The sequence below is a fragment of the Aulonocara stuartgranti genome (assembly GCF_965226115.1).
Source record: "Aulonocara stuartgranti genome assembly, chromosome: 19".
Classification (NCBI taxonomy): Eukaryota; Metazoa; Chordata; class Actinopteri; order Cichliformes; family Cichlidae; genus Aulonocara; species Aulonocara stuartgranti.
Window position 1 is genome coordinate 6,850,065 of NC_138955.1, and position 23,971 is coordinate 6,874,035.

At 41.3% G+C, this 23,971-nt stretch overlaps 2 protein-coding genes across 7 annotated transcripts in view; one reads left to right on the top strand and one right to left on the bottom strand.

Moving 5' to 3' along the window:
* Positions 1 to 230: 230 nt before the first annotated feature.
* On the bottom strand, positions 231 to 6,012 carry LOC309695028 (platelet-activating factor receptor-like). Of its 2 annotated transcripts, none has more exons than XM_082515387.1 (2): positions 5,920 to 6,012; positions 231 to 2,400 (listed from the first exon to the last, which is right to left on the bottom strand). In XM_082515387.1, the coding sequence occupies exon 2, from the start codon at positions 2,392 to 2,394 to the stop codon at positions 1,180 to 1,182; it is 1,215 nt and encodes a 404-aa protein (XP_082371513.1). In that variant the 5' UTR covers positions 2,395 to 2,400; positions 5,920 to 6,012; the 3' UTR covers positions 231 to 1,179. The 2 variants fall into 2 exon arrangements, with proteins under 2 accessions (XP_082371513.1, XP_082371514.1); XM_082515388.1 differs by lacking the exon at positions 5,920 to 6,012 and adding an exon at positions 3,110 to 3,317.
* Positions 6,013 to 14,387: 8,375 nt separating this feature from the next.
* The window catches only part of luzp1 (leucine zipper protein 1), a 56,709-nt gene continuing 47,125 nt past the window's right edge, over positions 14,388 to 23,971 (top strand). For 2 of the 5 annotated variants that reach the window (XM_082516384.1, XM_082516385.1), the window contains exon 1: positions 14,389 to 14,772. The gene's annotated coding sequence lies outside the window, so the exon portion shown is untranslated. The other 3 variants (XM_082516386.1, XM_082516388.1, XM_082516387.1) reach the window with 2 other exon arrangements.

Below are 23,971 nucleotides of genomic sequence, written 5' to 3' on the forward strand. Positions count from 1 at the left end.
TCCTGCACCTGATTTTTAGAAGAGTATCTTTGTATTGCTACTGCCACCACAGTTGACATCATCATATTTAAAATTGCTATACTTACTTAACTGGCCCTCAGTTATCATCATGTGCTATCATTGTAGGCATTCAATCAGAATGCAAGGAATTAATAAAGGCAGAGATCCTCTGATCAAATTTGATTTCATGTTTTTATTTACAAAAACGCATATACATTTCAGAGGGAACCCTGCAAATGTGGAAAGGTGAGAAAAAAGATGTCCTTTCATTTAAAAAAAAAAAGGTTTGACCAGTGGGTTCCCATAACAATGAGATCCTCACAGATGAGGAAATAAGAATAAAAACATGTGAGGTAGGTGAGAGGGGAAAAATGGTAAAGAAGAATGACAGATAAAGAGTTTTCAGTACATAAAAATTGGGTTTTGCATATTGTTTAACAATTTATCTTCCATGAATCAACTTCCATTAAACAATCCATCATGTCTATGAGAATGTTCTAATAATGTCACAAGATAACAAAAACAGAGATTAACTTCCACAAGGTGATGTGTCATAAATCACAAATCTCTTGTATTTATATTAAAACCAGTTATAGGTACAGGTCAGTTAGAGGTATAGGCCAAAGGTACAACACTGTGGAAGTCTTGAGCTACCCCTCATTTCCTTATATTTTGAAGAAAAAGATGACTTACTGCTAAATTGACAGAGTGAAAGTAGACAGTACCTCCTTGTTTTATTATCATCAGACTCACTGCTGCAGCCAGGGGCAGTACAAATGTGATTCCCTTAGACTGCTTTTTAATTTTAGTCTCTTTGTTTTCCTCTGAGTTGTTGGTTCTGTCACTAGTTAACTAACATAACCTAATGTAAGTCTATCAGCAGAAACCAACCAAACCATAGACTTGCTCTAAAAACTCTAACCTAAAACAATTATTTCCTAAATCCATATTACCTCAATTACAGTTTGTTTTTTTTTTGTTTTTTTACAACAGGGCTCCACTGAGCTAATTAACCTTCAAATGTGTGGTGTTTCATGTCCTCTTTAATAATGTAATTGAGGATTCAGAATTATTCCACAGTTAGTTACTGAGATTCATCTAAGTCATATAATAGAGAGAATCTTATCTGAGATGTGGTTTGGTTCAAAATGCTGGATAAGTTCGATTTTTGAAAATACTTTATAAAATAACCACAGAGCTCCTTTCAGTGTAATAAGTTTCATCCTGCCCCCCGGGCTTTGTGGGTTTCCTATGAGGCCTCTGATTTCCTCCCAGAGTCCAAACAGGTGATGCAGGCTGGTTTAAGTGGTAGCTCCGAGTTTGCGTGCATGGGATTAATTTTTTAATGTGGGCCTTGATGAGTCCTCTAAACTTCCCTGTGGCAAAATAATAAACTACAGGATCCAAAATGCAGTTGAGGCCCATAAGAACCAGGGTGATCTGATGAGCGTCGTTCAGCAACTGACGAGTGGTCTCGCTGTACTTCACGTGGCCGAAGCCGTCTTCGATCTCCAGCACTGCCAGAGCCCAGGGGCCTTGAACTATGTGGTGTGGCAGGAAACACAGAACAAACACTCCCACCACTGCCAGCAACATCTGGAGAGCCCTCCGTTTTACCCCTGTGGGCCATTTAAATATGGATGTCACAGTGAGCTTTTTAGACTGTGTTCCTGAAGACTGACTTTCCGACTGAGGAGAATTTTTAGAAATTAAACTTTGAGCAATAAGGACATTGCATATCACAATGAGTAAAAAGACAACAAAAAACAATCCAATTATTAGAAAATGAGTGACAGCCACTTTTTTCTTCTTGTCATTAGTTCCACCCTGGTATCCCTCAAAACAGCGACGTATGTCGGTGTTGTTTTTACGGTGCACGTTGATCCCTGGACTCACCAGAAAAGGAACAGAAATCGTCAGAACAAACACCCAGATACAAATACAAACAATAATTCCACGAATTCTGCGGTTTGACGAGGCTGCGTCTAGAGGCCGAGTAACCGCCCAGTATCTGTTGATGCTGATGGCTGAAAGGAAGAGGATGGTGCCGTAGGTGTTGATGAAAAAGAAGGTGCCTGTCACCCGGCACATGATGTCTCCATAAACCCAGTCTCCCTCACGGATATAATAGTCAATCCAAAAGGGAAGAGCACACACAAACAGAAGATCAGCAATGGTCAAGTTGGTCATATAGATGTGAATTTCTCCCATGGCCTTGGCTTGATGGATGCAGCGCAGGACAAACAGCACGTAGAGGTTAGAGATGAAGCCCAGGATGAAGAAGACGATGTAGGAAACCGGGATGAGCACATAACGAAACTGAGAGTCCAGGAACGGATTAATGGTTGTGGACACCATACTACTCATTGTTGTCATAGTAACTGATTGAGTCATCTTTGTCTGTGGGAGACAAAATATATTATCATCAGTACAATGTCCTATGACAGAGTTTTACTCCGTTTTGATGCAGATGACAAAGGTAGTGTACAATGGAGGGAAAAGAAAGAAAGGGAAAGAATACATGTATGAATGACTAAATGTATATTTTTGAATGTTACTCTGACTGTATTATACAGGTCAGGGTGTTGTCAGGGTCAGGGTTCATTGATGATCCAGTCCAAAGATGGCGAGCGCTCCGTCCAGGAGTCCTTGATATGATTGTTCTGAGAAGAAAGTTAAATTCTTTGGACGAGCCTTGAACTGTTCAAATTCTACTTAAGTGGTAGAACAGAATTGCACCTCATAGCTCCTTTGCACATTCTGCAAAGAGAACCCTTATTGGACTCACACTTAAGGGTGTGGGCTGACACGAGAGAGACTGAGTCAAATTCCCACAGGGCGTGTTTTGTTTATTATTTTTCATGATTGAGCCCCATTTTTCTTTCATGTAAGTAAAAGTAAAGTTAAATTTTATTTATATAGCACATTTTAAGATGAAAATCACAAAGTGCTTCACAGAAGCTGAAACAAAGATAAAAATCAACCAAAAGCAAGTTTAAAAAGATCAGTTTTTAGCTGTTTTTTAAAAGTGACCACTGAGTCCACAGATCTCAGGCTCAAAGGGAGAGAGTTCTACAGTCTAGGGGCCACAGTTACAAAGCTCTGTCACCTTTTGTTTTCAGCCTCGTGTGTTGGACAACTAGCAAGCCCTTGATCAGATGACCTCAGGGACCTGCTGGGAATGTATGGATGTAAAAATTCACTGATATATGTTGGTGCTTGTCCTTGTAAAAACCAGTGGTATAATAGTGCTTAACATACAAAAGTGTCAGAAGTAAGTAATAGAGAAAGATGAAAGCCATGGCAAAGTACCAAACATGCTAGCAGGTTAATGGCATTAAAAACACAGAAACAAAAGAAATACATATAAAAGCATAATAGAACAATATGTGTAAAAGATAAAGGAGTCAAGAAAAATTTTAAAATAGTTAAGAATAGAACGATAATTGCAACAAGCATTAAACTAACTTAACAAACAAGCATTAACTGGTAGAAAAGGTGAGGCTAAATAAACAGGTTTTTAACTGCGATTTGAAGAATTGAATGGATCAGACTCACGGGTGCAGCCAAGGCAAACACACGGTCACCTCTAGTCTTCAGCCGGGATCTCGGTGGTACCAAAAGTGACTGGGAAGATGATCTTAGTACTCTATCAGGGGTGTATAATCTAAGTAGTTCAATGAGGTAACTTGGCTCTTAATTGTTAATAGTTCTAAAGGTGAGCAGCAGGATTTTGAATTGAATACGGTACTTAACGGGAAGCCAATGCAGGTCGGCAAGGACAGGGGTAATAGAGACACGCCGCCCGGTATCAGTAAGGAAATGAGCCGCCACATTCTGAACAATTTGCAGTCTATGGAGAAAAGTAGAGTTAAGACCAAAATAAAGGGAATTGCAGTAATCCAACCTAGATGTCATGAAGGCGTGGAGAAGCTTTTCCAGGTCCCTGTGCGGGTCATAGTGTCTGGCCTTGCAAATAAGACGCAATAGAAGCAAGATTTGACAACAGAAGACACTTGTTTGCCGAATTTAAAAGAGCTGTCCAAAAACACACCCTCAGTGCAGCAGGGCTGTGACATGGGAGTACTTGGAGGACTTGGTCAGAAGCTTTGCAGCAGCATTCTGAACAACTTGCAGATGCTCCAAAGAGGCATTATATAAACTAGTAAACAAAGAATAACAATAAACAATGAATGAAAGATGAAACAAATGCATGAATGACTATTTCTAATTCGGAGCGCGATACAGTGGGACTCAGCTTAGCAATGTTTCTCAAGTGATAAAAACAGGAGCGGACCAGATATTTAACATGACCAAAGTCAGAGCTGAGTCAAAAGTTACACCAAGGTTCCTGATAGAAGTTTTGGTAAAAGTAGCAAGTGGACCCAAGTTTTCCATAACCCAAACAAACGAGGAGTTCAGTCTTCAACTCATTTAGTAGAAGAAAGTTTAGAGCCAATCAACCTCTAACGGAGTCTATGCATCTATGCAAAATCTGTAGCTTGGAAACATCTTGAGGCTTAAAGGAGATATATCTGAATATCATCTGCATAGCAGTGATAAGAAATGCCCTTAAAAGTGCTCAATAAGTGCTGGAGAGGTAAATACAACTTCCGCTCTACAATGCTATTTTTTCATTGTATATATATGTGATTATTCATTTGTGAATACAAGTTTATCAAACCAAGTTCTCTGAGCGTTTCATTAGTCATCCACTTTGCTCTAGCAGTCGAACCTTAGCTATTGGCCCAGCACACAGGTAAACATTCAAATCTCTATTCCAAGGATTGAAAGGGGTGTTACAAAGGTCTTAGTAAAAGCAAGCAATACAATAAAGTGATTATAAATCACAATTTGCAACTGTGTTTCGCAGAACTGTAGTTCTAATGTGTTAACAGAAACTGTCTTCAAACAAACATTTCAATATTCTGTATAAAAGGCATATAAGCCTTCCTATTACCTATTCTCTAATCTAATTCTCAGAGGAAAATGCTTCTGATAAGAGGACACATGAGTCTGCATCTTACTGTAGCACTACACAACATAAGGGTATTAAAAAGAAGTCACAGTCAGTTACAGAGCAAAAGAGACTGATTGGGGTGGCCTTTGTGACTGTAAAGGTTGCCACTGAAGACAAAATGGTTACGTAAGAGACGTTATTGAAACTAAAGTTGGTTAAGTACTGATAGTGATCTTTAGCACATGACCTAAATTCATCAAAAAGATTGAACTACAAAAGTATGCAAGTGGTTTAACCAGCATGTGGTTCTTAGACTATAACCTGCTATAAACAACCTGCTACCGAATGTTGGTGCAAATTGACTTTTTTGAACGAGCAATGACCAAACAGCCTGCTGCAGTTTGCAAGAGGTTTGCAACATGTTTCCAGTTTTGAGCACGCAATGAATGGTTTTAATTAGATCAGCAGCTACACCACAAACAGTTCTAAGAAACCAAGTTAGCAATTTTACAATTTTGATTTCAACTACTGATAATATCAAATCTAATCGCTTTATTACAAGTTAGTCAAAATGTAATAATCCTGTTATGCTATAATTAATAATAATAATTTGGAGTTCAAATTCAGTTTAACATTATGAGAAAGACATTACCTTCCCCAAAATATGCATTTTATACAAATATCATACTAAGAAATTGATAAAGGAATTTTATTTGAAATAAAGGTTTTGTTGATTTTATTTATTTATTTTAAAAATATTTTTGAAGGGGGAGGGGGGAGATGTCCTCGTCTAATATCAGTCCTGACACTAAGTAATTATTCTAATTATTATTAGTGAGTGGAAGACACTGCAGCCACTACATACAGCTTCACACTTTACATTAGACTTAGTTTTATCTGCATCTCTTAATAACCTCTATTTGACATATAAAAAAACAAATGACAGAGTTACTGCTTACCCGACTGCTCCTTCTGTTGTTTAATCGTCTTCTGTATGTAATAACACTTTGAATGAATTCACAGCTTCAGTTCAGCAGCAGCACGACTTCTCTGACAGAGAGGACAGTTATGTGTTTGACTGTGTGAGTGGGAGTGCTCTCTCAGGTCTAGACGGAGGAGGTGTCGCTTCAGTCTTCATAGGAAAAACCTGAAAGGTCCAAGACACGGAAGATTCGCCTACACAATTTCATGCACCTGAGAATAACATGAAGAGAAACGTCTACTTTGCTGCAACATTTTACTAACTTTTTGGCGATTCATAGAATTGTTTTCAAAACACCACCACGAAAAATGATGTTACCAAGTAAAGAAATTAGCTGCTTACCTAGGAAAACTAGTCCTGAAAAGGAGACAGACTGGCACATGTTAATATGAGACATAAAATTGGGGAGTTATAAATGTTAGTCTGTGTATGAAAAGTCACTGCCACTATTCACAGATTTAAGTTGAATTTCATTTCCTAAAAATGCAGCAAAATGTGCTACCGATGATTTTAATCACCCTAAAATAAAACGGGAACCAGAGTAGGTGCAGGCCCTGTGTCGCTGTGCCATCCTTTCGGCATCATATGCATAAACCTACAGAAGGAGTGCAACAGTTACTTGGTTTTCACTACTCATTGTTGTCATAGTAACTGATTGTGTCATCTTTGTCTGTGGGAAACAAAATACATTACCATCAATACAGTGTCCTATGACAGATGAGCAGAGTTTTGATGCAGATGACAAAGGTAGTGTACAATGGAGGGAAAAGCCTTTGAGAATAACTTTTTGTTGTCCTTCCATTGAAGGTAGGTAAGATAAATAAAAGTAATAAATAAAACTGTCTTCTGTGAAAGGTGTACATGATCTGCAACAGGTGGTGCATGTCAAAGTAACATCCACATGGGCTCCTCAGACCAGGCCACCTTCTTCCATTGCTTTGTGGTCCAGCTCTGATGCATGAGCAATCAGCTGATACACAACAATCTGACACTTTTATGCTAGAACCAGCACTAACTTTTTTTTGGTAATTCAAACTATCATAGCTCACCACTGTTTAATTTTGTATTTTCTAATTATTTTTTATTTTTATTTCATTTTGACTTTTTGTTTTTAATTCAGTTTAGTTTCTGTTAGTATCCAGAGTGGATTTTGTTGTTTCAGTTTAGTTTTAGTTCTTAGTATGTTCAGAAAACCTTTATTTGTCACACAAAGGTTACCCTCCGGTGAAATACTGGTAGTATTATGGAAAAACACAGAAAGTACAGTACAATGGGCAAGTGGAGGAGGGAAAAAAAGAGACCTCTACTCCTGCTGGACTCTGAGGAGAGCACAGAAATTATCACATTACAACACCATGAAGCACATGACAAGCAACAGGGGTGGGTAAGGGGCGAGAAGTAGGCCTATGTAGACACAGCTATCCGCATCTGCTGCCATCGGAGGGCGCTGAGCTGGACCCGCCGTCTAAACATCGGCCTTGGAAGTTAGCAGACCAGGTGTTGGAGATGGGAGATAAACACAGTCCTGTTATCAGGGAGAGAATTTGTTGTTGTTCAGCTCCAGCCTTGCAGCTTGCGGCGATGTGGTAGCCGCATGAGATGATGGTGGTGTTTTCCTTTAGTGCGAACAACTGCGTGTCAGTTTAACAGTTGATCTAAAATGTCCGTCACTGATCTTTCGATCTCGTTGTATTTTTGTAGTATTTTTTAGTGTTTAGTGTTTTTCTGTATAAAAGGCGTACTAGGACTCTGGTGTCTGCCACAGCCTTCCTATTACCAATTTTCTAATCTAATTCTCAGAAGCAAATACAAAAAAGAAGTCACAGTCAGTTACAGACCAAGAGAGACTGACTGGGGTGGGCTTTGTGACTGTTAAGGTTCCTACTGAAGATAAAATTGTTGCGAAAGATAAGTTGAAAAGTTGAAACCAAAGTTGTGTAGGTACTGATACTGATCTTTATCACTTAACCTGAATTCATTAAAACAATTGAACTAAAAAGTATGCAAGTGGTTTAAGCGACATGCGGTTCTTAGACTATAACCTGCTTTAAACAACCTGCTACCGAATGTTGGTGCAAATATTATTGTGCCATATATTTTTCTTTCATGTCCTTCAGGGTTTGTAGAAACATGTGTCTGTCTTACACAGATCTGTTTATATATTTCAGTGCTGACCTGACTGTGACAGCTAAGACACGTTTGAACCTGTTTAATGGTCTCTTCTGAACAAGCGATGACCAAATAGCCTGCTGCAGTTTGCAAGAGGTTTGCAACATATTTGCAATCTTGAGCAGGCAATGAATGTCTTTGATTAGATCAGCAATTGTACCACAAACAGTTATAAGGAAGCAAATTTTGGTCTTAGGAAAGACCTGTATGATACGGAACATTCGCCTACACGATTTCATGCACCTGAGAATAACATGAAGAGAAACGTCTACTTCGCTGCAACATTTTACTAACTTTTTGGCGATTCATAGAATTAGCAGTAAATTGGCCTGTTGTAATAGCCTCTCGATGTCATGTAATACAAGAGGGAACTGCTTCTGTTACATCCTGTGAGGCTGTGGGAGTGTGCGGGCGTGGTGTTGTCTTCTCCCTCTCCTCCTCCTTCTTTCTTGCCCCTCCCCTTGTCTCTCTCTGCCCCTGCCTTCTCCTTTAGGACACACCTGCTGCTCATCTGCCCTCGTTACCACCAATTACCCTCAGAGGTGATAAGCTGGAGAAGAGCAGTGTGGTGGTGGTGGTGTGGGAGAGGCTGCTGCTGCTGCTGCTGCTGCTGCTGCTGCTGCTGCTGCTGCTGCTGCTGCTGCTGCTGCTGCTGCTGCTGCTGCTGCTGCTGCTGCTGCTGCTGCTGCTGCTGCTGCTGCTGCTGCGTTGTGAAGAAGGGAGGAGCCAAAGTTAGTTTTCCTTGTGTGTACTTCTTTAGAATATTCAAATTGTCATGCAAATTGATAATTGTGCTGAATCATGTCAGAATCATGTTAAAAGTTGGAAAGCACAAAAGATAAACTTCTCAATTTTCCACACCAACCTCTCCATCCATGCCTTTAATCCTTAGCTTTAGAACAACTACAAGTAATAAATGGTCAAATGATAGTCAGTTAACCTTTGCAAAATAGCTAATGTTTTTTATGATGATCAACTAAAGTGTGGTCTTCTACTTCTTCGACTTCGACTTCTTCGAAAGTTTTCAGCTAACATCTCTGTGGGAATCACCTTGTTGGTGCATATATTCAACAAAAGAAATGGTAACAATTCATGTCTTTGCGACTGGCTGCTAAAATTGTTTTTTGCTAAGTTGTCTATTATGTGTAGAAACAACACTTGTTCTTCCTTTCAGCTAGCTGCCATTTTTATCCTTGAGATATTCATAGGTCAGTGGGGCTTAATGAACAAAACATTGTATATAAGATAAGTGAGCAATGCTACATTTAAACCACACGATGGCGGTAGAGGCTAACAAAAGGACTTTCCCTCCATTTCAAACAGTGCACAGTAGGTAAGAGTTTCAAGCAGGATCTATACGGCACTCTGTGAACTGCATGAACCACAACTCTCACTCGGTGTAGTTCAAAGCAGCACCAGCCCCCCTCTGTGGTAAATGTCTAATTCCAGGTCCTATGTACAAGCACACAACACAACACGTCCTCCTTTCCCTGGTGCCACAGTATAATTCCTAGATTAAGGTTAACGAGCCTCTCCAACCTTATTGCTGTAATTATGGCTTGGCAGTGGAGCAAGACAGCAGAGCTTTTTGGTGGTTGTGCCCTTCATGACTGCCAGACATGCTGTGCCATTGCGGGGTATAAACTGTAAAAATCTTTTCACATGCAACTTGTTGCTCATGGTTTGGGTGTGGATTCAAAAAGATTCCACAGTAAGTCACTGAGATTTGTCTCGGTCATGAAACGGAGAGCAGCTTATATGAGATGTGGTTTGGTTCAAAGTGTGGATAAGTGATGTTCTTGAATATATTTTAAACAATAGCCAGTGAGGTCCTTTCAGTGTGTTGAATTTCAGCTTGTCCCCTTGCCTGTGTTGGTTTTTGCCATGAGTCCTCTGATTTCTTCCCAGAGTCCAAACACATGATGCAGGCTGGGTTAAGTGGCAGCTCTGAGTTGCATTTATGTGAATGTGATATTGAAGGCTTTGTCCTGCAGAGATCGACTCCACAGTCACAGCGCACTGGGACAATGGAGTCCAGTAAAATGCATAAAGGATGTCTCCATCATTTACAGTCCATGGCAGCGCATGGCTTGAAAACATGCTCAACAATAAGAAAATGGTGTCAGTTTGTTTTTCTTCCAGAGCTCAGTTCTCAAACTGAGTCAGATCTAAAGATTAATGGACAATGGATGGAACAGAATTCAGAGGTTTAATATCCATTTATTCTTTTAGATTCCCATCTTAAGATTTGAGAAACAAGTCGAAAAGGTGAGTAAGGTTGCAAAGGCAAACTAGATGATAATATGATTTCTCCATCCATCCATCCAATTTAGGGTTGTGGTTAAGTTGGATCCCAGCTGTTATAGGGTGAGAGGCGGAGTACACCCTGGACAGGTCGCCAGGCTTTCATAGAGCTAACACAGAGAGGCAGCCATCCACTCTAGCATTCACACCTGTTGCCAATTTAGAGCCAAATATTGCTGAAATGTGGATGTCTTTGAACTAGCCCCCAAGCTTCTTGCTGTGAGACAATGGTGCTAACTGCATTTCTTCTCAGTTATTGTTTTATTTCTTGGTCGGAAGCAGCATCTGCAAAAATCGGGCCCCTTATAAAGATGGGCAATTAGAATTATGGACAATAAGTCAGTAAGGTCACACAACGACAGCGTTTAGTTTTGGTCATTTTATTATATTCAGTAGCATAAAAGTATAATATAAATGTTTGCACAATTTGGCTCCCCGGGTGTGCAGTGAGCTTCCTCTTAAAGCTTTTTGTATAAATCTCAGTAACATGTGCAGCATCTATGGGTGCCATTGTGGAAATCGTAATTTCTGTTTGGAGCGTCGACATGTGGAATTCCTTACTTACACAAATGAACCCAGAACTCTGTTTTGGATCATTTTAAACTCAAACTGTCATGAATAATCTGCTGCCTCTTGTTTTATGGCACTTCAGTACATAGTAGTTGCACTGTTCTGTGTTGCTTTTCTTTGTTTTTACTGTATTTGGCTTTTGTGTTTCCTAATTCATGAATATACTGTACACGTTACATGTGCACACTAGCTTAGGAGGTAAATGCTGGGTGTGGCATGGTTCATGCCCATGCCCTACAAAAGTTCACAAATTATTTCACAGACTTTACACTGTCCGTTACCTGCAGGCCCTGATTCCTTTTCTCATGTAGTGTTCTCTGCACGGCCTTTAAACAGCCAGGAAAAATCAAAAAGAGTCCAACACAGATTCATGCAGGTGACCCCTGATGTTCTGCACTACTGCACAGGTCAGTCTAAGGAATCCTTCATCCCAAGATCCAGGTGTGCAAAGACAAATTTTAGGAACGCTGCCAGCTACGGCTACTTTCCACCTGTAAGATCTATGCACTCAAAAGTCGGTTTTAAATAAAGGACGGCGCAGCCTGTGTGAGGCTCCTCCTGTCCCAATTAACACCTTTTTCACAGTGGCTCCGTCACCACAGCTCGACCTTGAGGTAGTTCTCCTCTGGCAGACAAGAAAGACTTCTATTTTACACAAGATATTTTATTCCTGATGGCTCTGTGCGCTTGTCAGGAGAACAAAAGGCAAACATGAGGTTGGGTTTTGATAAATAGCCGCACGTCTTTCCTAGCAGATTGTTTTTGGCAGGCTTGAGAGAGTAGGTCTCTCTCAGGCAGATTTACTGCATGCCAGAGGCTGAGGATTGAGGAATGTCCCCCTGCAGTGAGAAAGAGAGGGCCATGGGAGGGTGAACAAGACAGACTGAGGCATCTGTACTTCCAGATGATATAAGACCTGACAGTAGGACATGACTTTTTTTAAGTATCAAAGGATTTGGAGCGCTCGCCCTCTCGCTCCTCTCCCATGAGACATTCTGAGTATTTCCAAATTAAGACTTCAAATATCAGAACTTAATAAGAGCCGTTAGATGTTAACTCTTATTGCTTTAAGTGGAAAAGACTGTTTAAGCAACTGCAAGCCACACATTATTATTATTATTATTATTATTATTATTATTATTATTATTACAATGAGGGAATGCCGTCTTGAATATGGCCCCTTCAAACACAACGGTTGCTTGATGGCAGTCGATTAGTGTTTTTCTACATGACAAGCTGCCCCACATTTTGATCCATCAGGGTTACATCTGTTTATACTGGCTATAACCCACCCTGAGAGGACAGTGAATTAAGCACATTAATCCTTATCCTCACTATAAAAAGGATATAAAGCAGGAAAGCTCCACCATAAGCCATATTTGCTTAGGCAGGAGATTCCACTTTGCTCTCATTTAATTTCTTTCATGCTTGTTTTGTAGTCAAATGCATATCATGGGTTGACTATTGGCCTAACCCTCACACTCCTTGCTACTGGTTGCTTGTAATTTTTAGTGTGCTACATGGGATTATCAGAGATTATCTGCTGTTGCAACTGCTGCAAGCTACTCTAGTTAAGATAAAATGCCTAACATGGGAATCACAAACAGCAAAACAATGCCGGCGTCTGCTTGGGAACCTTTTTCTTTTGTTTTTTGTTTTCTTTACTTGACTCAATTTCAAATTTTGCTGTTCACCCATAACTTCTTACTGGAACAAAAAAGTTTCTGGCTGTTGAAGGGTGTTTGTGTTTAGGAAGGATGTTGGCTAGAAACCTGCTCTTCCTGAATCAGCTTGTGTCTGCGTGCTAGAGTCATGCGGTGTAGGGGATTACATTCCCCTGTAACCCTGTCCTTATGCATTAGATCGCAGTCTGTGCAATGCACTCACATTTATATCACTTGATATATTAAGGCAAATTCCCAAAATGACAGAAGCTTGTCTGTGCATGAGCATGACCGATACTCGTGCTTATAAAACAAGCCGTTTTCCATTTACTTACATGTCATCTCAGTTTCTATTGCCTTGATAGATTTTTTTTAAAGATCAATGGTTATTTTAATGCGCACAGCAGAGCAGTAGCTCTTGAAAGTCAGAAATAAAACCATATCCTACAGGTTTTTATCATACTGTGTTATTTGTCTTTGAAGAAGACAAGTATATTGATATATATATATATATATGCAAACACCTATCAAGTGTATAAAAAATGCATAGGCGCTCATGTATATTCAGGTACACCTGTGTTTGGCTTCTCATGCAGTGGCATTCAGGCATGCCCAGCTATGCCTCTGGATTTCAGCATCATCTGAAAGGATTTAATTTCTCTTTGATTCCTTGGTATCTCTGGTATCTTTCCCCACCAGCCGAGAGTGAAAACATTATTTACATCTCTCTTAGCCCATTGTGTCAAGTTACACGACTAGAATGACTTCTGAGACAGAGGTATGTTAGTGGGAAACAGCACAACCAATGAAAGAAGCGTGGGTTTTGTTTTAATAGTGTTATCACGTGCTGTCAAATAAAGCTACGCTTCTTGGGAATTATGCAAAACTGTTTAAGGAACACAAAAACAATCTCCTTAATGTGAGTGAGTGTTTGTGTGGGCATGACGTCACCTAATTGGCTGGCTGCCTATCACATTTTATTCATATTTTATCATCTTGCAGCCTTCCAGTGTCATGCAACTAAAAGATAATAAACACCCAGTGGAGAATTCATGGCCGTGCTGCAGAAACAGAGCGAACAATACACCTCTGTTCCAAAACTTTCTGGGGAAAACCAGGACTAGTTTGTGTGTATTTGTCTAGACGGCTGTGACAAGTCATTACTATTGGCAAACAGTTACACATGGGGAAAAAAGAAAGCGCAACAAACAACAATGCTATAGTATTCATTCAAGTGGCACCAGCGTATTAAACAACCACATTCTGAGAGCTGAAAGAGAGGGAATAGAGAGGTGAACTCATACTAATTATTCCCGTAAGGGAAGACTGTGGTCTTGACTGGTTTTGTATAATGGTTAGTCCATACATATTTAGAGACATTTGATAGAACCCAACAAGCTTATACTGTTTGGACATTTCATCTATATTATAGCCCCAATATTTTTTGTGGTAATCAGTACTTTCTTGGGGGGATCCTAATTATATGGATATGATCTTTGAAAGTGTTGTGGGATGCTACAGGTGCTGCTGAGCCCGTGACTTTTCTGTCACTTCTATTGCAAATGGTATAAATGCCATAAAACAATAGTTCATGCAGCGTTCACAGACAACTGGTTTTTATGATACGTTTGCTCAGACACAAGCAGTAGCCTGCATCTATGCAGGATCCAGCTCGGATTCATTCCTCCTCACCGGCCTGGCTTGTGTATGTTCTGTGGGAGAGAGAGAGAGAGGCGGGACCTTGACGCCGGGAAGGGCGTTCTCTTTGCGGTCAGACCGGGCAGAGTCATCCCGAGGGGTGGGTCCTCCGGCAACAGAAAAGGAAAACCCACCTTTTTTCATTGTTAAGGACGCGGTGGAATGTGATGGTTTGATCTCAAAAGGACCAGGGAGGGGAATATCCGAGAGGAAAGGACCAGCGAAAGCGACTGAGGGAAAGGGGGAAAGGAGAAAGCGGTTCCCCCCCTATCGCCTCCAACTCTCTGGTCTTGAATGAGAATATGCGGATGAACTTGTCCCGGCCGTGTCGGCTGCAGCGAGCCCTACCGTCCGCACGAGCTCAGCCCGCGTGAAGTTGTGGATTTACCGTTGCGTTTTCCGGACCCGGCGGTGGAACTGCTGAGGTAAATTTGAGTCTTTATTCTGTGTTTGAGGAAGAAGCGGAGTGTATATTTGGGGATTCACACAGCGGCTTGTTGAGACTCGAGGAGTCCGGACTGCAGAAGTCTGAACTGCGGCAAGTTTTTCAGCCCTCCTCCTCCTCCTTCTCGTCGTCGTTCTTAAGCCAAATTGAAGCATCCAGCTCTGCAGGAAAACCTCAGGTGGTTAAAATGTTGCCGCACATAAACCGTTCATATCTTCTTTTGGTAACACTTGGCATTTTTGTTATGAGGTTGCATTTATCTGCTTCTGCACTCGATACGTTTTTTTTTTACTGCTTTACGCACATAGTAACGTCAGTCCTTTCAGACTGACTGCCCGGGCTGTAGGAACATGGAGTAGAAGTGTGGAGGCTGCTTGGACGTGTTCTTGACATTTGGTGTGTGTGTGTGTGTGTGTGTGTGTGTGTGTGTGTGTGTGTTGCATGTACTCAGACTTTTCAGAGTGTAGGGAGTAAATAATTGTGATATAAACACTGCCCCATGTTGGAGTTGTGTTGACAAGGGGATGTGATGTGGTCATTGTTTATTATCTTTGAAGCAATGCATTACACAAACTAGTTGTGAAATACATAGCCGAAAACATGTCTTAACTTTGCATGGCTGTCTGCTCAGCTGTGAGTACTCTGCGGCACAGTGCTGTGAATGTACGATGGTCTGGACTCTGCTGCCATATCGGAAGGTTTTTATACTGAACAATATGATGATATGTGATTGTTGAGTGCCATGCAAACAATATATATATTGCCTACGCTCAGTTGTAAGCTACATACTAAAAAACCACAAACTGGGCTCAAAGCCATCCTTGGGCCACATATAGACCAGCCTATGGTGCACACAGACCACCTACTGAATGAGCTTATTTTCAAGTTGGTAAGGAAAGTTTAAACTCCCTTGTTAGAATAGAGTTAATTGATCCATTTCACAGCTGTTTAAACAGTGGACAATCTAGCCTATAAGAAACATATAACCTATTTAAATTATAGACATTTTCTTGAAATTCTGGTCCAATCTGAGTGTCTTTTCTCTTTTTGTCTCAGGGAAACATAAAAATACGAATATATACATGACTGTTTTTTGGCAAAACTATCTAGTGTTACTCAAGAAGACCAATACTGACTGATAACAGTTTTTACCCAATTGTCTGGGCCTTTCTTAGACTGGAATGCAAATGCAAAATCAGGCATTTCCATCAACTAATATAACTGAAATTGCCACGTTAAAGGACAACTAAAACAACTGCAATGTCCTGCTGCCCTCGGATGTTTTGTTAAAGGTACTAACATGACAATACATCCTTATTCTGTTTGAGTATCGGCCTACACGTGTGAAAACAATGTGGTGCTGGTGGTGGTAGGGGCGTAGTCTGAACAGTGTGTGTCCTGTATTCCTTCACCAGAACGGTGACAGATGAATGTGTGCGCATGTGTAAACAGCAGAAAAGGTACTTGTGGTGGTGGAATACTAATCTGCCAGGTGGGGCTCATAAAGAGCACCGAGGGGAAGGGAGGAGATGGAGGGGACCTGCCTTGACCTGTTTGAGACATGAAGGAGACAAAAAAAAAAAATCCCTGATGAATTTCCAGTAAGGCTCGTACTCCCAGCCAGCTGTAGAACATACCAGCTGAGCTACCAGCTCGGACAGGCATTTGCAGGGAAGCTTGTCACAGTGGTAGATGCGCAAAAAGGGCTTATTTTGGTACTTCTGGGTGGGATTATTAAACCGCATGTGGAGGGAATGTTGGCAGTTTATGCTGTCAGTTTGGAAATGTTGGGGTGGAAATGTAAAGGGGAAAATCAAATGAGAGTAACAGCGAAGTGAGGAGTAAGATGTCTAAATTTCCCCTGATTAATGTCTGATCTCTGGCGCGTCCATTCCCCGGAAAATGCGCTCAAAGTTTGGTTTGGTTCGGTTCAGTTGGCTCTTGCAGGGGGGGGATATTTCACAGCAGATGCCCTCTTTGACACCACTGCTCAGCACAATGATAGTTGTTAATGTTGACACAGCAGAAGTGTCAGCACTACTAGCACCTGTTCTGCAATCTTTACAATGAATGCCAAGAAGTGAAAGTTGCACAAAGAGTTTGCAGCACTTTTTTTTTTTTTCCCTCCGGGGATTGTCGCCTGCCATTCGCAGTAATAATCATACCTCTTTCTCCTCTTTTATGACCTGAGCTATAGCACGCATGATTGGTTTTCCACTCCGCAAAGCGCTGCGACCGCCCTATGAAACTGCCTGCACTGCTTTGGGTGAAACCAAAAACTAATCATTATGGGTGTCCAATAAGGGTAATTATCAGACTAAGCACTGGACCTGTGGATTACGGAGTGGCTAAATAAATGCTCTGGGGATTAAATTAAAATATTGAGGTTTTCTGCCTGGGAAAATCAAACCACCGGGAATGTCAAACCCAAGCCTGTCGACGGTAATATTACTGCCACTCCGGACATCAGGGTTTATGCACACTCCCTCCTGTGAGTGTTGCGCGATCACACATCAGTGTGGAATTACACGACATTGGCACTGACGTCATGCGTTGCAAGTGCAAAGAAATAAGAACGCATATTGTCATTGCTGTGATTGATTGAAGGAACTACCGTACTATAGCTGTCAGTCCTTTTCCTATGATATCAAAAAATGGAGGGGACAAAAACACAAAGTAGCAAAGTTCAACAGTTTATTAAATGAACATTGTTTTCATTGGAGATCAGCTTATTATTTTTCCTGATTTCTAACATCTGGAAAATCATATATATGCACTTTATTGCGCCCCCCCCCCCCCCCCCCGCCCCCCCCAGGCTGATTATTTCAGATAATTACATTTATAGTAAATGTGAAACAGCTAAGCCTCTTGTTGTTATTCCCTGTTATGCACATAAGAAACAACTCTAAAACCTATAGAATCATGATTTCTATTCAGTAACTGCATATTATCGTAGGTTAGACCCTTCTCTGCTCTGTGGTCTCTCTCTCATCACCCAGACTCTCGCCCATCTCTGTGTGTCACAATTAGAATTATAGCAGATTATAGCACTGTATTAATTGAGTAGGTCGCTCCTCGTGTTCCTCGTGGCTTCATTCAGACACAGAGAGAGCCACAGATTACTTGCAGGTCGGACACGTGCAGCTACGTTAGTCTGACCTGGTCAGATTGCGGTCTGAAGCTTTGCAAAGTTGTGTGAACGTGATATGATCAGATTAATGGAAAGCGGTGCATTTCTAGGAGTCCTCAAAGGTATAAATGGGAGAGTCAGCACCCACACGAGCAGCATAACCTATACATCCTAATATGCTGTAATAGATAGCTCGTCTAGAATTGGGACCGGATGGTGTTGGTTATTCTTAGAGGTAGACTCTCTCTTTCACCCTCAGTAACCCTCTCACCCAGGAATAGAGCAGCGCAGGATGCAAAGTGATGTTGTTACGAACCTACCAGGGGCCTACTTGAAGTAGTGGAAATGAATCATGATCTCTGAGCGCCTTCTGTTGAAGCCCACACTCATCCTGTGAGCACATAACATTTTATGAATGTGTGTGTTTTGTGATAATGCAATAAATGACTCCGTATCCGGGACAAGGGCTGCTGCTGATAATATGCAGGCCAGCTGGAGCTGCTGTCTGTGTATAAGCAGACTTGTAGGAAGATGGCTTAGTGCCACGATGACGGCAGCGTGAGGCTTTGACTGGACATTGTACATGTCGTGTGTCTGTCTGTGTGTGTGTATGTGTTTAAAGTAGAAAGAGCTGAAAGGAGTAGTGAATCAATCAGTTAGTCATCTGAGAAGATCAACATGCAGCTAATCTGACAGTTGACGGTGTCATTTATTTTCAGTGTTGGGAAGGTTACTTTTGAGATGTATTCCATTACAGAATACAGAATACATGCCCCAAAATGTATTCTGTAACGTATTCCGTTACGTTACTCAATGACAGTAACGTATTCTGAATACTTTGGATTACTTAATATATTATCATGCTTTTTACAACAACGTGAATGTACTATTGCCATGTGATTTATTACTATTACTGAAGGTCCGCGACTCCGAACTGTAGTAAAGGGACCTCTGACTAATACGGCGGGGTCCCTGTCGGCTCGTAGCCGAAAACTAGCTTTACTTTGTTGTGTGGGTCAACTTTTCTTGCGAGAGACAGAGAGAGGCGTTGAAAGACTGCTCCAACGGAACTTATTGTTTTCGGAGGAAAACACGAACACGGTGTACAGTCGAGTCTTAATAGCTTGGCTGAAGTGGTTATTATTATATTTACATGCTTCCAGCTCCCGTTTTTCCTCGATGACAACTCCAACCTTTCCACTCCCCTTTTTCTATCTCCGTCCTCGCGCTCACAGACCCATAACGTGTATGGCAGTCCATTCTCTCTACAACACGGACTACACTGCCCATGATGCTACATTCTTTAGAGCTATGCTTGTAGCATTCTGCCTGTTAGCTTAGCACAACAACAACAACAACAACAACAACAACAACAACAACGAAAAGGCGCTCTCTCACCTAGGAAACACACAGTCGCAGAGAGAGAGAGAGAGAGAGCGTCGCCCTGTAACCATGGCAACCGTAGCGCTGCCGCCTGGAACAACAGCACGTAGCTGTCAAACAAAACCCAAACAGTCCTGGCCCGCGACAAAATGAAACAGGAAAGTACCGCAGTGTAATCCATTTATTTCAACAAAGTAACTGTATTCTGAATACCACCTTTTTAAACTGTAACGGAATACAGTTACTCATATTTTGTATTTTAAATACGTAACGGCGGTACATGTATTCCGTTACTCCCCAACACTGTTTATTTTTAAAGCATAAATGATAAAACACGCTCAGCTTCCAGGATTTCCTTTGTGGAAAACCTGCGTTGTTTATTCCCCTTTTATGATCATAAACATCAGAGTGCACATTAAGAATTCATTAACTGAAAGGTTTCAGTCTTAAATTATTATTTAATTATAAAAATAAAAAACAAGCTGCGGATACCGCAGATGTTTACACATGTTTCTGTGTGCAGTTCTGTCTTTAACTGTTTGAACAGTGAATGAATAGGGGGAAAAATGAAAACAATGAACTAAAAGCAGAAGTTATAAACAGAACATAACTTGTCTTTTTCCAGGTGCTGAATTATTTTGATCTTGGTTTGCTTTTTTTGATTTTCAGTTGATTTTGATCAGCAGTGACGGGCCTGAAACAGGGCAGAGCTCTGTGATTCCAGCTGGAGTTCAAACTTTTTGAACTCTCTGTTTATTCATGGGCTCACTTTATGTGAGCCTACGCAGGTATTTCTGCATTTGAAGGTACTTTTGCTTAGTGCTGTCATCAGATCCTAGAGGCTGAGAGTGTCAGTCACTCAGCGAGCAGTAGCCAGAGGTACATTTTAGCCCTGAGTGTTCACACAACTTGATAATAACTCATACGCTGACACACTAATACATGCTCTCACTCTGTAAGAATGTCAAGACAAGAATGGATTCTGCTGATACCCCTTCTAGTGTGTGTGTAAGTGTAAACGAATCTCCATTGTTAGTCTTTCATAGTGTGCCAAACAGCCTCGCAACTCCTCTCGAGGGCTTTTTTTATCATGTAGTTGAATGGCCACTTACGGAGGTTTCAATATTGCACTTATCTCATTTGTTTGCAGCTGTAGGTGTACGTGACTGTGGAGCATCTGCAGTACAATTTCATGCTAATGCACGATTTAAAGGTTAAAATCTTGATTGTATTTTGTCATGATTTACCGGTACATTAAAATCTCCACCAATCCTGCACGAATTTGTTTGTGGAATGTCGAAATTGGTTCGGAATTTTTTAATTTCAAAATAAAACTGCTTTACTTTTATTTTCATGCTTTGGATTTATCCATCCTTTGTCTGATCACAACTGAAATCAACAACTTTTGGCCATTTCTTTACTCATAACTCGTTTTATTTAACAGAATTATGAGTAGTAGGCCCGTACAGGTATTCAGACTCAGCACAAACATTTTTTTTATCACTGCGACCACAGTGTAGAAACGGTAGACAAAGGCTTGGATGTGAATTGGGTGTGCAGAAGCTGTATGGTCGTGCAAATGTCAAAGAAGCATGCAAGCATTTATAGATAGAAGTGATAAGCTTTGAGACATACAGTTCCAAAGAGCTGGAAAATTTGGAGCTGCTATGGGATTCCCATCCATTGTAGCAAATATCATCTAGCCCTGCCACTCATTTAACCCATTGGTCAAAGGAGCGTATCAAGTATTTAGTGACCTGTAAAAGATTGTGTTGCGTTACTGGGTGGTTATGAAAGTTTTTCCAGCAACAGGGGGTTAAGAAAGGAAAAATGTGCCAGATTGAGCAGGTTTAATGCTAAACCAGATAAAATATATGCATCAGTGAGTGCTGCCAGAGAACTGTGATTCGTCGAGTTTGAGGGGAAAAGGGGAGTTTTTCAAACATTTGCTGAACCCGAAGTCTGAGTTTGCAGGGCACGTTTCTATTTCCTTGTTTTCCACTCTTATTGGAGAGCTGCACCATAATGCTTGCCTTTTTGACCTAGTTTCTAGAGTCACCTTAGTAAAACATGCTATGCTGAGATATTAACCAACCAAAAAGGCGTGGTTGTGATCAGTATAATCTCAATAACAAATGCATTATTCTCACAGACTCAAAGACTTTTTCTTAAGAATTATCCGCAAGTTTTAAATCGCACTGCCATATTTCAGGTGTCCTAATTCATTCACGCTCATCCCCAAAACCAAGTAGCGGCCCTGATGTTGACCATGTGAGCATTCTTCACATGCAGCCACGGAAGGGAAACACAAATCCTCATCTGGTCCTCATTTAAGATTCTCAACCGTCTGCCAAATGAGAAGATGCATGTAGCATCCAGTCCATAACTGCAAACTGGAATGTAATCTATTTGTGGTTAACTTCATGCTGATTCACAAATTTTTACATTTGGCCTTTGTTCCCAGGGCCACAGTCGTTTGGTAGTCTGCAGTTTGTTTAGTCTTCAGATTTAACAGAGCCGGGTTTCTAATGCAAGCCAGCTTTTTAAAGTCTCCTATCTCGCTCCTTGTCTATCTTTTGCAAACAATACCAATAAATCTTGTTGCTGCTTATCACAGGTACACTGAAGATAAGTTGTGTCATAATGGCTATTTTTTTGACGTATTGGTGAGCACAGTTGCCTCACAGCAAGAAGATTTTGGGACCTGGCGTGTTGCTCCAGCTATGGATCGGGCATGTTTTCACTCTGTGCTGTGTCTGCACGAGTTATCTCTGCATACTCCGGCTTACTCCAGCATCCGAAGGCATCTTTAGGTAAATGGGTGTAGGTGTGTGCGAGCAAGGGTGGTTCTATATCTGCATATTAGGACTAGACTCCACCCCTGCAACCATCCAAAGGACAGAGAAAGTTTAGCAGATGCATAGATGAGGGCATTTTAGTTCATGAAGAGGAGCTGTGGCCTTTCATGTATCTTGATATCTTCCTTTTGATAAGTCCTCTAATGTTTAATCAGCCGGCTGCCCCACATGGCTTGGAGTTTGGACCACATTCACTGATAATGTGGGTCACTGTGGTGGTGGTGGTGGTGCTGCTGCTGTTTTTGCCTTTTACATGCTTTCAGGTTGACCTGACAGGGAAATGGTTTGCCTCTGGGTAATTTTTACTTTTTCCTACTGGTTCCTGCGTGGGATTACGTTCCAGTTTCAGCCTCCAACAAGCTCTTTTACAGAAAGTCCCCTGTGAGCCTGTTCTGTTCCTGCACTGTACAGGCTCCTCAAAAAAATGGCTATCCTGTCGATGCTGGAAGAAAAGAGGGAGGAAGTGCAAAGGAAACCGACTTCAAAAGCGTGTAGGAAGCACAGCAAAGCGGAGGGAGGGAGGGTGGGAGGGAGTTGGAGGAAGGGACTGAGGCGTTTTAACAGGGGAGAGCTAAAGTTAAGACATAACTAGTAAATTCCTCAGACGCACTTTTATTTTTTTTTCCAGTTGTTCTCCTCGTTAACTGGCCAATATTTTGACTTTCCTTCCGATTGTTATCTTGTCTCACTCACTCTCTCCTTCTCCTTTTCCTGAAGAGGGGAGAGAACCCCCTACTTACCTTTTTTTTTTTTTTTTTTTTTTTTTTCTCCCCTCTCACCCCCCCACCCCCACCCCACCCCTTCTTGCCCTGCCTGGTCCAGGAGTATTTTTGGAAGTTAATGAAAAGAGAAATCTGAACCGCTTACCCTTAAAAGGCATGTCTGGGTCAGCTGGGTGGAAACTTGTGTTATTAATGTCCTTAACATTTTTTATGCGAGTGGGTCATCTGTGATTATAAGAATGTGTGCGTTCGGAGCTCTGTAAAACGCAGGAATGCTGTGGGTTGGGGGCCGAGCAGGGAAGGAGGGTGGACTATGAAACAGGCTTACGTCCTCAGGAAAAGGGGGGGGGGGTGTTCAGGGGCATATTTGGCATATTTCAGGAGCCATTGCAGTCTGGATTCGAGACATGTTCTTCTTCCTAGAGCTCTGGACAGAAGAAAGGTGAACATCATGCTCTGTTTAAGTCTCGTGATGCTTCTGGTGGAAGATGGTGCGCACTGCCTTGCAATGATCAAGTTAAAGGTTAAAAGCCACCAACGCAGGTGGTAAAAAAAGATGGGCAAACACCACCTCATGCCACCTACACACCAAACACAGATGTCTAAGTAACCAGCATCGCTGTAACCTCAATCATGTCCATAAAAGGCTAAATGTTGAACCAAAGTCCTTCACCCAGCAGTATGGTTTGTATGCTTTGGGTACCATCTCTACAATTTAATAAGTGTTTATGTGCTTAAAGCTGCAATATGTCTCTTTCAACCTCTTGTCTGTGGCCTTATAGTTACAGAAATCATAATATTTTAGTCTGGTATTTGCAGTCAATGGCCGCTGACTGACGTGACGGTGGTTGGTAGGCTTTTGCTATGGCGATACCGGTCCAGTTCACGGTGAGGTCACGAGTCAAGAGTGTACAGCTTTATTCTTAACCTGCAGCTTTTATTGACTTTAATTTGCGGTTGCCAAAATGTCCACTTGGTAATACTTTTAGGTGATTAAATCTTTTTCTCAGTTCATAATAACTCCTCTTCACACAAGCTAAGGACTGTGGATTAAACTCACAAGAGAGTGAATAACTTGTAATATCC